This window comes from Gadus macrocephalus, chromosome 23 (assembly GCF_031168955.1).
Source record: "Gadus macrocephalus chromosome 23, ASM3116895v1".
NCBI lineage: Eukaryota > Metazoa > Chordata > Actinopteri > Gadiformes > Gadidae > Gadus > Gadus macrocephalus.
The window spans coordinates 5,253,356-5,266,201 of NC_082404.1; the positions used below are offsets into that span (position 1 = coordinate 5,253,356).

Sequence of the window (12,846 nt, forward strand, 5' to 3'; positions counted from 1 at the left end):
TCCATTGTGGGTGTATTTAGAGTGGAGCTGATACGTATGGATCAAATGTGGCACTACATGATAGAGTCTCAACTTGGAAACGTTCATTATAAACGACTTACACACTATAGGCAACTAACCATGTATGTCATAGTGGTCGAGGAAGCACAGAAATCGTCCTGAAGCTAAATGGAACACGTGCTTAACCTTCGCGCAGATGACGCATATATCAGCTGTTTCAGACTGCAGCAGCAGGGCGTGGAGCTTCGGTTTATAAAGTACGCCACCAAGACATGATGTGAGTATTCTAACACTCAAGACACTTTATTCCACCACGGCATGATGTATGTTTTCGAACGCTCAAGACACTTTATTGTCAACATTTTAACCAGTCCAGCAGAAAAGCAAACGTACAGAAATGTGTTCCTGGTCAACACAGGATGGGTGACTCTTTGTCAGGGCTCTGTGTCTGGTTGTCACAGGAATGTTTTTGTAAGCATATACCAGGGCTGGAGGAAGTCCCCAGACGACTGACCTCATATCCCCGCAGGTGTGCCTGCTATTATACGCCCATGGTACAAAGCAGACACACCAATAGTCTAAAGCAAGTACCCTATGATAAGGTTATAATCATATCAATTATTTGTGAATTAAAGTGAGGATAAAGCACCTGAGATGAGTGGAAATAAGCACTTTTATTTCACTTACATTTAAAAAACATCTAAAACCATCAGATGATGCCGGGATGGGAATTATTGATTCATACACGTTAAATGTCTGGCATTTCCCCCTCAGCAACCAGTTTGCTTAGAATATCACAAGGCCGTTAGAACAAGATGCAACCCGTTTAGGTTACTAATGAAACAAATGCAAATGTACCATATTAAAATAAACATAAATGATTGATGATGACTAATTTACATATATACTCCCTTATCTCACCCTTACGCCAGGGGCTGACCCGAGGGCTGGGTTGCTGTGACCCAGCCCTGAAACCAAATCATTGCGGCACTCTGCGACCAGAATATGAATCAAGGCATCAACCACAGTTCGAGCCGCTCCCACCCCAACAGAGCGGAGCGTTCGGGACACATGATACATGGGCGGGGCCTAAACATTTGTGCTGGGCCTGGGGGCCGCTAGTGTATGCACAGGATGTCACGGCCACCGTCAAAGCAGTAATAGTCGTCGTCCTTTCCGATGGCGCTTAGCGCTGACGACGCGCCGTACAGCAGCAGCTGACCTGCCAATCTGGCGGAGTGGGTCAGGAGACGCATGGACCCCCTGGTAGAGAGACAGATTGAGAGAGACACACAGACCACAAGAGAGAGACATAGACCATTAATGAGTGACACAGATTGAGATAGACAAAGTGAGAGACAGAAAGACAAACGGACAGACAGACAGTCACAGGCGAGGAGTGAGACAGACCCGCAGAGGGACAGCACAAGGGAGAATACGGGAGAGAGACAGACAGATTGAGAGAGACGGACAGACAGACAAACCGCAAAATGGAGAGATGAAGCGAGACAAGAAGTTAGTATGCTAGATATTTGATTGTTGTGCTTGCACTCATACAAACAACTTCAAACAAGCATTTACTGATGAATAATGGCTAGGGATTGGTACATTGGTTTGCCCTTACAAATGGTTACCAAAAGAAAAACTTGCATTGAAACCTCCATCATTAAAATACGTGTCAATTCAACCCATACATGATTAAGTACCAGGTGGCTCCACTAACTTGATGGCAGGCTTGGCTCTGGTGTATCCCAGGTCATAGGAGAACATGTACATCTCATAAAAGGTGGCCCGGATCGACAGGCAGCCCAGGAACTCTTTACGGTGCAGTTTGAATAGGTCAAAGGTCAGGTTGGCGATCCCACTCCCCTGAGGCTTCTGGGAGGTAGGGCAGATCTGGATCGATAGTGACAATGACAATGTAAGGTTAGGTCGTTTGGGGAATCTAAGCCAGATCCCGTCTCCTCCCGCGACAGAACTGCCTGGAATGAGATTCTTTGATTGTGCAATTGTATTGGCAAGCGTATGGGGACATCTGATAGAGCAATGTTCTGCAGGGGGAGCCTGCGGGTATATCAAATCAATCGACACCCACGCAGTTGTTCTGGTCCGTCTTGCTCTGCGCTGACGTACACAGTTTACAGGGCCGATGCAAACGGAATTGGGTTTCGGTAGCTAGCCACACACACACACACACACACACACACACACACACACACACACACACACCCACACACCCTTCTCTCAGCCAAAGCGAAGTCACACGAGAGATGCACTTCTTTAGAAAACCTATTTCACATTGTCGTAGCTTGCTTTCCGTCCACATCTGCCCCCTCTCCAGCACCATGAGGGCCTTATGGCTGTGGAGAGCCTGGAAGAAGGCCTCACATTCAACCCCAGTCCCATCCTCTTGCAGGACCAGAGTCAGGTCCGGGCTGGAGGCAAGGAACACTGGCCGCCTTACAGTAGTGGGAGGAGCATACAAGGAGATTAAGCTAGTGTTCTCCCCGTTTTAGATGTAATTTGAAAAGCAACAGCGCTTCCTGGTGGTGAAGTGGTATTCGAAGCTGAACAAAGTACACACCTTTGTATCAAAAAAAAAAAGTAAAGTTTACAATTTAGTAGCAACTAGCATTGAGGTTGCATATCGCAACTAACGTCAAAAAAAAAGAAAAACTCACCCCACCGCAACGTCAGTACAGTATCTAAATGATTGGCATTTTTTACACTACCATAAAGGCCAGACTGGTTAAATAAAGTAAAAGAGTGAATATTGAACAATTAGTTAATAGAAGATTGAGCTCTGCTAAAAAGAGTAAAAACAAAGTGTGGATGTCGGCGAAGACTCCAACAACGCACGCAACGCACCAAATATCTAATATATCTGGCACGTTTGGCAACAACTACTCGGTTGTTTCCGTCGGAACATTTATCGAGGTGCACCCTACGTGGTGCGCTTGAAAAATAACCCGGGTCCTACGACGCTTCCCAAACATGTTTTTCCTATTATAGATTTAATACGTATAACATCGGAATTTACAATGAAGTTTCGATCGAAAATTATAGATATTGGATGTCTCAATAACTTCACACGTACGTTTTTCAAAACAATTAAGATCAAGAACTTTCATGGAATTGTTCGGTTGTCAATCTTTCCAATATAACTTGCGCAAGAATATAATTCCCGTACTTTCATTTTTTGTAACCAGGTGTTGTGACTACCATCTCTAAACTGACCAAGACGTGCGTCCTCAGGCTCACTCCAGACAACCTGTACTTTGTGTTGTCTGGTAAAGTGGCCAATGGAGGGGTGGGTATGTGGTGTGAACTATCTCAGGTAGGAGTACAATGCCTTGGGCGCATAATGTTATACCCTCAAAGTATCACAGCGATGAACACAAATGTGTCTTTGACAAATGGAACGCTACTAAATGACTCAAGACAGCGTTTCTTCGTGTTGCCATGAACACCCCCACCTGTAACTCTACAGGCCAAGTTCTTTGATGAGTTCCAGCTGGAGGGTGTGTCAGCGGAGGCCAATGAGATTTGCCTGGAGTTGGCACCTGACAACCTTTCCAGGGCACTTAAAACCGCCCAGAATGCCAAAACTGTTAAGATCAAACTGACAAAGAAACACTGCCCCTGCTTGACCATTGCTGCTGAACTGGTGAGCTGGATTTCTCTCTTCTCCAGATCCACATGCTTCCATTTATACGAGCATTATTGCTGGTTGGGCATGACATTCAACTCAACATCAATCCAAAATGTTTATGTTGAAATGTTTAATCTAATCGATTTATTATCCCAAAACATGTTTCTGAGCATGTCTTGATTTATACGGTTGTCTTATTTAAAAGATAATTATACATGTTTTTTTTTTTTTCGTGTGATCACTAATATTTGAATTCAATTTCATCAAAACAATCATTTATACACACATTTTGATGTTTTTCTAAATGGGCTTTTTTTTGGCTCTAAAACACGCTTTCTTCGCCCCGTTTCTTTCTCCCCATTTTTTTCTTCCCCAGCCAACAATGTCCAGCGCGAGTCGGGTTGTCACCCACGACATCCCTGTGGACGTCATCCCCAAGAGGCTGTGGAATGACTTCAAGGAGCCCAGCATGCCTGACTTTGACGTAAGGGATTTCCTCCATAGCTTCTTGAAACCCTTCGGATCTCACATTCTGTTCTCTGGGGATCGCTCAGGCCTAGATTCTGTTGATGTTTTGAAATTAACTGCTGAAAATAAATTACAATTAATTCTATGTGCAAAGTTGATCAATTCAACTTTGAATAGATTCATAATTGATGGATTATCAACAATAAATTAATCGTTGCTGCCAGTAATACTATTGTGGTCGATTCTTTCCTGCAGGTAAGCATCTACATGCCCCCTCTGAAGATCATGAAGAACGTGGTGGACAGAATGAAGAACCTCTCCAACTTCCTTGTAAAACACTTCCTTGCTCAGTCAAAATTGGCAGTCACGACTTCTTAATCAGAACTGCTCCATTTCTGTTTGAAACTGTGTGTGTGTGTGTGTATGTAATAAGTAAGGACATGATGTGTTGTTTTAGGTCATAGAAGCCAACATGAATGGGGAGATGAACCTGAAGATAGAGACTGACTTGGTCTCGGTCGCAACCCACTTCAGAGACCTGGGCAACCCACCCTGGGGTACGTTGTAGAATTGGTTTATTGCACATGTAAAGATTTCCTTTTTACACATCGACATATCTTTTAAATGTGATTCCCGCCTGTATAAAGCGATCTGAATGGGCCTATTGTGTTGAGAGTGACTCTATAAATAGACTTGCCTTGAAGGTAATAAGTGTCTGAAACTCTTCTTCTTCTAGGCAACGTAATGAGCATGGGAAGGCCTCATTTTTAAGGAAAATTACATTATATATTGGCAATTTAAAGCTATTCAAATCAAATCAAATCAAATTTATTGTCATTTTGTTGATTGAACAACAAAACGAGAAGGCGTTTCTCAGGGATCAAGATCACATACATTACAAACAAACGTCCCAATGATGAATAAATAAATAATAAATAAAGTCCAGTGGGAAGATTTAGGACGTTGGTGCATTGAGCATCCTGACAGCTTGATTCATGCATGCAAAAAGTATTTTTATAATAAGTTGGAAATCTGATCACTACAGCTATGTTTCTTTGGTATCTCACTCACGATTAATTTCCATTCCCAACACTTTTTAAACCCTCTTCCACATCCCCTCCCCACCTCGTCCCAGCTGGTGGTGATGGGTCCCAGGCGGGGGCCAACTCCCAGAGGGACCCTGAGGCCATGGTCCAGGCCCGGGTGGACGTCAGGAAGCTGCAGCAGTTCCTCATGGGACAGCAGTTCAACCCTAGCAAAGCCATGTGCAGTAGGTCCAGCTTTACCGTTGTCCTTGCATGAACGCCATATCACAAGGAACGCCTCCATTTTGGTACCATAGAAGCATTGGGATATTTGTTTTTAGTGATGTTTTGTCATATTTTAATAATGAATTGTGAAATGATTCATAACTACAGGGAGAGGCTTGGGGTTAGTTGAAACTGCCGCAGCGTTTATCATGTGATGTTGCAAAATGTTTTGCTGGACTAGGTTATGGTGTATTAGTTAATTTCGGATTTTGCAGTAACAACTCTCTGGTCCTTTCAATATGGGTATCGTCAAAATAATTCCCATAATGCATTCTGATGTAAAGCGCTATACTACTCGTCGGATACAAATATAGCACCAGGTCCCCTTAAAGGAGACATGCAAAGATGACCGATTTATATTGAATTGATTTTTACAAAATGAACAAGTAGGTGTTCAGCCTCATCCAATTCTCAAGGATCTGGTCTTCCAAACGTGGAGCCTACCAGCTTGGAGTCAAAAAACCTAAATCACAGGACAATCCGTACCATATTTTTTCCCCTCATGTTTGCATGTAAAAAATACCTCAAGTGAATGAGCTACTGTCTAAAACCATATGATGAATAAGATGTTTTGTTCTTACCCTCCCCCTTAGATATCGTCCAGAATACCATCATCCACTTGATTCTCCTTTATGAAGATGTGTCCTTGCAGTACTTCATCCCTGCTGTGGCCTAGGAACCTTACGCTCCTGAACAAGGGACCGGTCTGAGCAGCACCATCAACATCATACGAGGCCCATTTATGTTCCCAGTCTTACAGGACGTTCTAAAAGTCAGTTATTTTAAGATTAAGGGTTCAATTTGTTTTTTGGATGATCAGTCAACCAACTTGATCGGAGAATGTACATCTGGGTCAAAACCCACCTTGATTCGTGTTTAAGTTTATTTTGCATATGTTGTAATTATTGTAAATATAAACGTTGAAGTATGTGGAAGTGTCTGCACTCCTAGTTCCCTCTGATCAATGCATGTTCAATAATAATGTTTCACTCATTTCATTAAGTGACGCTGGCAATTAGAAGATGAGACCAATCCTACAGCAAATCAGCGTTTATTTTTCTGCACATAATGAAAAATGAATGGATGTGACAAAGAAATTTGTAAGGGGCACATCGTTGGTATTTTTTTTTTTGGGGGGGGGGAGAAAGTAATAAAATGTAGACATGGTATCACTAACCATTTTCAGAAAGCATTATTAGGTTTACTCTTCTCAGTAGCACCCACGTTATGAGCAATTGACTGTAAACACATGGAGCCATGGTAGCAAGTGGCAAGTTCTATGACATACACACCAACATGGTGGTTGTGCCTCTGCATGACGAGCTTCACATTGGAACAGCCATTACCACCACGCCTGAAATCCAGAGTTTTGTAGAAAAACCCTTTGAAATACAACTGAAGTAAAGTTCTACTAGAAAAATACCCACAATGGTACCCTTTAGTGGTCAAATGAATACAGTATAAAACCCATTGGAACCCACTTTGTCATTTGGGAAATAAATTAACATGTCATGGTGCTCTAGTTTGGGAGCATTAGCTAGTATTTACACCAGTGCCTCCGATTAACATCTCGCAAAGCAGAAAAACAGCCCGGAAAAAAACACATTCCATTCCCTGCCCGTTCCCAACCTCAAACTGGCTTCTAGGAGGGGAAACACGGCAGAAATCTAAATGTACAGTAGAATCACAAACAAAAGTAAAAAACAGGCACGTTGGGGGACAGACTAAGAACCCTCATTTGCCATCGCTGATCTTAGAAAGTCTCAGGCCCCCCTGACGCCACTCAGTGCACAGCCTTGATACACAACACCCCAAGGACACCAAACATCCTGACCACCTGCACGCCAACAACAGCCCCTGCAACGGGTCTGAGGTACGCAGTCCACAACACCCATCTAAGCTGTGACTGCTGACCACCTTCAAAAACCATAGCGGCTACAACCGTCCAGTGGTTTCCAACCAGTGCTGTCCCCAGGTAGCAGGGTACAATAGATGCCTTCCCAGAGAGAAAGCGTGTAGTCCAAAAGTGAACCTTTAAGACAAGCAGGGATGAGGGGTTGTTGGTTGTTGGTTGTTTGTTACTACGGAGTCCTGGCCCTGGGTTCGCTCCCTTCTGCCTCTAATCTCAAAGTGTGTCAGGGGCATTAGTGGCTGCGGTTTGAAACAGCAACAACTATTGTTTCCCATGTGTGGCAGGGCCGACGGGTTTGGGCTAGTGGGAGGAAGCACACCCTGTGAAAGAGGAATACCTCCCCTCCCACAAGTACAACAGCAACCCAAGCTACCAAAACCAAACAAAAAAGTTGAAAGTATGAAACAATGCAAATATTATCCATTGCATGGCTTAGTCACAAAAAGAACCCCCACATTATCACAAAATGATGATCATGACGTCACGGATATGCTACAAAGGCAGTCCATTAGAAAAAAAAATGAAACCTAAACAAATGTCTACCGTTTTCCCACCGGTCCCTCGCTCATCGCAAAAAATATCCCATTCTTCTCTTCAGAATAATGCGTTTTCTGTTGTTTTTAGATTCCACCCCCAAGTGACGGATCCGTAAAAAGTGTTAAAGAAAATTATGTTCATGTGTGCGTGTGTGTGTGTGTCCAAAATCGTATTTAACAGTTTGTACGTTGATTATGAAGCGCCACCCTGAGAGGTTGGCATCGAGTGTGTTTCTATGTGGGCGAGACCGGCTGGGTTGGGCTGTCGCTCCCAGCCCTCCTGTCGGTGGGTGGGTGGGTTGGGGGGGGGGGGGTGGGTGGGTTGGGGGGGGGGTGGGTGGGTTGGGGGGGGGGGGGGGGGTTCTGTGCAGACGGTCAGGGGTACGCGGCCGGCTAGCGGCGTGACCCCGCTGCCCATCACTCGTCAGAGCCGGCGGATCGCTTCTGGTTCCTTTTGCGGGGGGAGCGTCTGGGGGAGGCCTTGTCTGGAGGGGAGAGAGGGAGGGAGGGAGGGTTACCAACAACAGAAGAGGAGGAGAGGACTTCAAAAGACCTCAGGGGTAATCAACCCTTTTCACATAATGATCCCATTCATCAAAAGGGTAGAATGACCTCCTGTTCCTGCCATTTGAACATGAGGTAGGACTTTGTTTTTCGGCACAGCAGCATGCTCAGTGTATATTTACATAGATACAACATATTACAGTATAGTATAAAAATCTAGGGGTAGCTAATACTATTAATGATGTGTACGTCAGATAAAGGTGACATATTATTTCATCATGTGTGAGGTTGATTCGCTGTTACAAGCCGTTTTGGAAATCTGCCTCTTCTTACATCCCGAGTGGGCGTGTCCACCAAGATGTGTACTGGATAGATCAGTCTACCAGCCTACCCAGTGGACTGTAGCAAATGTTGCTCATCTGTCCGTCATACATCTAGGTGGACACGCCCACTTGTGATGTCAGAAGAGGCAGATTTTCAAAATGGCGTGTAACGACTAATCACACTCACACCTTGGTATAATATGTCACCTTTAATCTAACGTACCAATCATTAACTACCCCTAGATTTTTCCTACTGTGGAAAGGGCTCATTGTACCAAGAGGATTTTATATCTTGGATCAAGTAGTTCTTGATCAGTTTATAAAAATAGTTGTCCAACAAATAGTTGGACACATTTCTGTCTACGTTTATTATTGTCTAACCTCTACTTGCACTAGATAAATATGATGCTGCATTACCTAACTGATACAATAGGCCGGCAATTTAGACAGTGACAACCATAAGTATGTATGCAAACATCAACAAAAATGACTTGTAGTTTGTTACACACAAACGGAAAAACCTCACCTCGACGGCTCTGCACTGAAGGCACAAGAAAACAAGAGAGGGAAGGGAGAGGGGAGACAAAGCGTGAGTGACCCCATGCAAAGGAGTGAAAGGTGCAAAAGGCTGAAGTCACCCATGAAGCAGCAGCCCACAACCCAGTAGATACAGCAACACAACAACTAAAAGAGGAGGCACCCACAGGCCTAAGAGACCCATTACACTAGTCGACAACAGTGGGGTAAAGTAACGTCCGGTTGCGGTCATTTTAACATGAGGTTGGATTTAGGTTTAGTTTTATCGTAGCACCAGCGGACCACGTAAATGTACATTACCTTGACTGGTTCAGTCAATACTGCAGCACGACCATACATTGATCGAACGGAGCCATTAATTGTTATGAGCTACACCCTTGATTTTCTACTGGGTAAAGGGTCCATTAGGGGACCAAGAGAATTTTTATTTTAAATAACCTATGAGGGTGAAAATCCCCCACTAGGAATTTTAATAGTTCTCGAGCACTGCAACAAACATAGCTCTTTGGAAAACATTCCCAACAAGAAAATGCAGAAGCTATACCGTTAAGTTTGTATACAGCTGAAACCAATTTTTGAAAAGTAAGAAAAAGTCAGGAGCTCAGCAGGTCAGAGTTATGTTATTCAGGCGGTGAGGAGACAGTAGCTGGTTTTCGGGAGAAATACAGAGAGGATGCTACAGTACAGAAGCAGTAAACTGCAGGGCTTCAGATCGGCTTGGCGAGTCTGAATCAACAGCTGCATGTTGTTGGCCCACTAGATCCCACATGGAGGCCCGCCCTTTAGGTCTGTGAATGGGACATGGAGAGAAACACGTACTGAGGTGGTTGAGCGTCTCGGCGGGGATCCAGCTCATGTCCACGTCGTTGTGGCTCGACGTTCCCATCTCCACCTTAGGGGCCGGACGCCTCCTCTGTTGTTTCAACATAGACCCAAAGCCGCCGTTACACACAAATGTACGCCATTCAGAGCATGTTCATCTTCATTATGCAGTGGCCTGAGGGAAAGTAGTAGCTTCTGGACAGATACGAAATGACATCATGAAACCGAGATGGGGAGCCTACACCACCACCATCAGGTTAGGAGTGCTGCGAGGAGGTGGTTGGCCTTACCTTTCTGGACTCAAGGAGCTGGTGAAGGCCTACGACGACCAGCAGTCCCAGACCGGACAGGAAGACATACATGAAGATCCTGGGGGAAGGAGGAAGGGAACCAACCGCTGAATATCCATCGCTATCCAGTCTCTCATAAAACGGCCACCAAAGATGGCCGTCACGATGCTATGCAGACATCAGCATTTTGATTCTCAACAGAATGAAGACGAGAGAGGGGGAGGCTCACGTTTCTCCGTCAAGGCCGTCTTCCCTTTCGATCACGGTCACCGTCTGGTTGAAGACAGCGTCCTGGAACATAATGCCCTACAGACACACAGGAACAAACGTCAACTTTAAAAACGTGTTACCGTGGAGACGAGGTGGTCCACCGTCTAGGTTTCGGGAACCCTTGAAGGGGGTCACGTTATACATCTTAGGATTCCATATTCTCCAGAGCTTAATGAGGATTTAATTGTCACTGTAATGAGCCATGTGCTTATCAAGCAGACTCCCCTTTGGTTTCCAGGCAAAGGGCGCCTCACATACACAGCAGCATACAGAAACCCTTCGGCGGCGTCATGCTCACATTGCTGTCCTTGTAGTTGAGGTTGATGACCAGGCCGAAGGGCCGGCCTCCCATTGGTTCAGCAGGGATGAAGGAGTACTCGAAGGACGCCTGCCTGCCGGGCTGAACCACAAGGCCCAGCTGGAGAGCTGTGAAGTTCTGGATGTAGAACTGGAAATCCTGAGACACAAAACAGAACCATGTTTAAACCTAAATTTAACTTAACTACATTCTAAATACATTTTATAACCATCTTACAAATGTATTATAAAAGATCTCACAGAACAGTTGTATAGATATTATTATATTATTAACGAAAGATAAGATAGCCTTTATTGTCATTGTACAGTCGCCTATACAACGAAATTGGGAGTGCCAACTGAAGGTGCATTACACATACAAAAAACAAACAAGCAATTAAAGTTAAAAATTAACCCCAACATTAAGGACCCACATGGGACCGGGTCGACTAAGCCCAAGTCCCCGGGGAGCTCATGTACCTGAGGGTAGCGGAAAGAAGCGTCCAGAGACTCCACGACAAAGTTCTCTGATCCTTTGTTGGTGAAGCCCAGCAGGAACTTGACGATCTCGTTGGCAGGGAAGTCTGGCAGGAAGGAAAGACGCATGACAATACAATATAACACAAATATACATATAGATACAAACAACTATCCATCAGGCTTGTACGGTAAAGACACAAAGCTTGTCGACTTGAATGGTCGGTTGTGCCTTTATTTCCCAGACTGCCCTCAGGCCTTACCGTCTCCTTTGACGAAGAGGATGGTGGTGTCAGCGTTGGGGGAGGCCTTCACCTCTCCAACCAGAGCCTCTTCCTCCTCTTCTTTTTCTTCTGTCTAATGACAGATGAAACAAGAAAAATAAAGAGGTGAATTCCCGCACTCCAAAACGTTATCCATAACAGCCATATCAATGCCCTGTGATCGTCCATAATACTAGAGCTGTGAAATAAGAAATGAAATAATCGCCCGATTAATCGTTTAATAAATAATCGTTTACCCCCAGCTCTACATAATACCAAACAATACTTTATCATATTTAATTGGATTTGAATGAAACCACCAGCACTGCAGACTGATAATATATAATCACCAATGCAATCACTCACCAATTCTGTATTTTCATCGTCTTCTACCTCAGCCTCATCATCTTCATCCTCAGCAGTGGCATCATCCACAACATCTTCCTCGCCAGCCTCAGCTTCCTCATCCTCAGTGGCATCCTGGGCTGCTACTCCCGGCCCTGCGCACACCAGAAGAGCATACCATTAATACGTCGGGCCACCGATTAACCTGTTGTAGCGGTTATCTTAAGATCATTCTGCATTGTACATACCACTTAACCAGCAATTACCATGAATACTATTCATTATATGACACGCTTTTGCAATAGCGTGATCGTATGTGGATCATCATGATATTTGGTATATAACCAGGCATTTATAATTCTACAACTCTATCAGTCCGATTAACAAATCCATTGACCGACATGACAGAAACAATTTTTTTTCAAGTCTATATTACATTAGTACAACAACAAATTCCAATACAGCCCGTGGATCTAGATCAGTCCATGAGCGGGGTACACCGGCTTCGGGCTACTGCCTGTCATGTGAAGTGAGGATGAATACGAGCAAACGACCGGATATTCAACCAAACGGGGACATTTGTTTCTGGGTTTAGTTAGTCCATCTACATTTGACTGGCAAGGATTCTCCATTAATGTCAGCGGTACGGCGCTGTGCTGGATGGCTTAAGCCCACCGGCGCTGAGCTAACGGAAGAACGGTAAGGACACGTCAGTCTAGAGAAGACATGTCTACGATGTGGATCCCAACCCCAACACTCTGCGAGGCGAAGGCACTGGCTTTTAGCGAAACAATAGGAGCACACACTGAAAGTAATGAAACCCTGAAATATGCATACATG

The 12,846-nt window shown here is 44.5% G+C and overlaps 3 protein-coding genes across 5 annotated transcripts in view; 1 reads left to right on the forward strand and 2 right to left on the reverse strand.

The window, feature by feature from the left end:
* Positions 1-14: 14 nt before the first annotated feature.
* On the forward strand, positions 15-6,360 carry hus1 (HUS1 checkpoint clamp component). Of its 2 annotated transcripts, none has more exons than XM_060045470.1 (8): positions 15-277; positions 3,210-3,337; positions 3,491-3,667; positions 4,029-4,136; positions 4,376-4,450; positions 4,578-4,677; positions 5,256-5,390; positions 6,024-6,360. In XM_060045470.1, the coding sequence occupies exons 2-8, from the start codon at positions 3,317-3,319 to the stop codon at positions 6,104-6,106; spliced, it is 699 nt and encodes a 232-aa protein (XP_059901453.1). In that variant the 5' UTR covers positions 15-277; positions 3,210-3,316; the 3' UTR covers positions 6,107-6,360. The 2 variants fall into 2 exon arrangements, with proteins under 2 accessions (XP_059901453.1, XP_059901452.1); XM_060045469.1 differs by lacking the exon at positions 15-277 and adding an exon at positions 2,490-3,093.
* Positions 276-2,512, reverse strand: cidea (cell death inducing DFFA like effector a; the record flags this gene model as incomplete). The annotated part of the gene is made up of 3 exons (XM_060045733.1): positions 276-1,263; positions 1,707-1,897; positions 2,307-2,512. Coding segments are annotated over 3 exons (417 nt in total), but the record flags the coding sequence as incomplete, so codon positions are not given.
* Positions 6,361-6,464: 104 nt separating the features above from the next.
* The window catches only part of ssr1 (signal sequence receptor, alpha), a 6,722-nt gene continuing 340 nt past the window's right edge, over positions 6,465-12,846 (reverse strand). The window contains exons 2-10 of one of the 2 annotated variants that reach the window (XM_060045463.1): positions 12,028-12,161; positions 11,662-11,755; positions 11,402-11,505; positions 10,923-11,081; positions 10,584-10,660; positions 10,355-10,433; positions 10,062-10,155; positions 9,232-9,246; positions 6,465-8,363 (exon numbers count right to left, since the gene is read on the reverse strand). In XM_060045463.1, the coding sequence (XP_059901446.1) occupies positions 8,296-8,363; positions 9,232-9,246; positions 10,062-10,155; positions 10,355-10,433; positions 10,584-10,660; positions 10,923-11,081; positions 11,402-11,505; positions 11,662-11,755; positions 12,028-12,161 (824 nt within the window). In that variant the 3' untranslated portion in view covers positions 6,465-8,295. The remainder of the gene's footprint in view (positions 8,364-9,231; positions 9,247-10,061; positions 10,156-10,354; positions 10,434-10,583; positions 10,661-10,922; positions 11,082-11,401; positions 11,506-11,661; positions 11,756-12,027; positions 12,162-12,846) is intronic. The other variant, XM_060045464.1, reaches the window with a different exon arrangement.

Bases quoted from the DNA above. Each gene is read 5' to 3' on its own strand.
- hus1 (XM_060045469.1), top strand. From the start codon at position 3,042: ATGAAGTTTCGATCGAAAATTATAGATATTGGATGTCTCAATAACTTC. The intron at 3,094-3,209 runs GTACGTTTTTCA...TTTTGTAACCAG, and splicing joins ATGTCTCAATAACTTCACAC to GTGTTGTGACTACCATCTCT. The intron at 5,391-6,023 runs GTAGGTCCAGCT...CCTCCCCCTTAG, and splicing joins CCCTAGCAAAGCCATGTGCA to ATATCGTCCAGAATACCATC.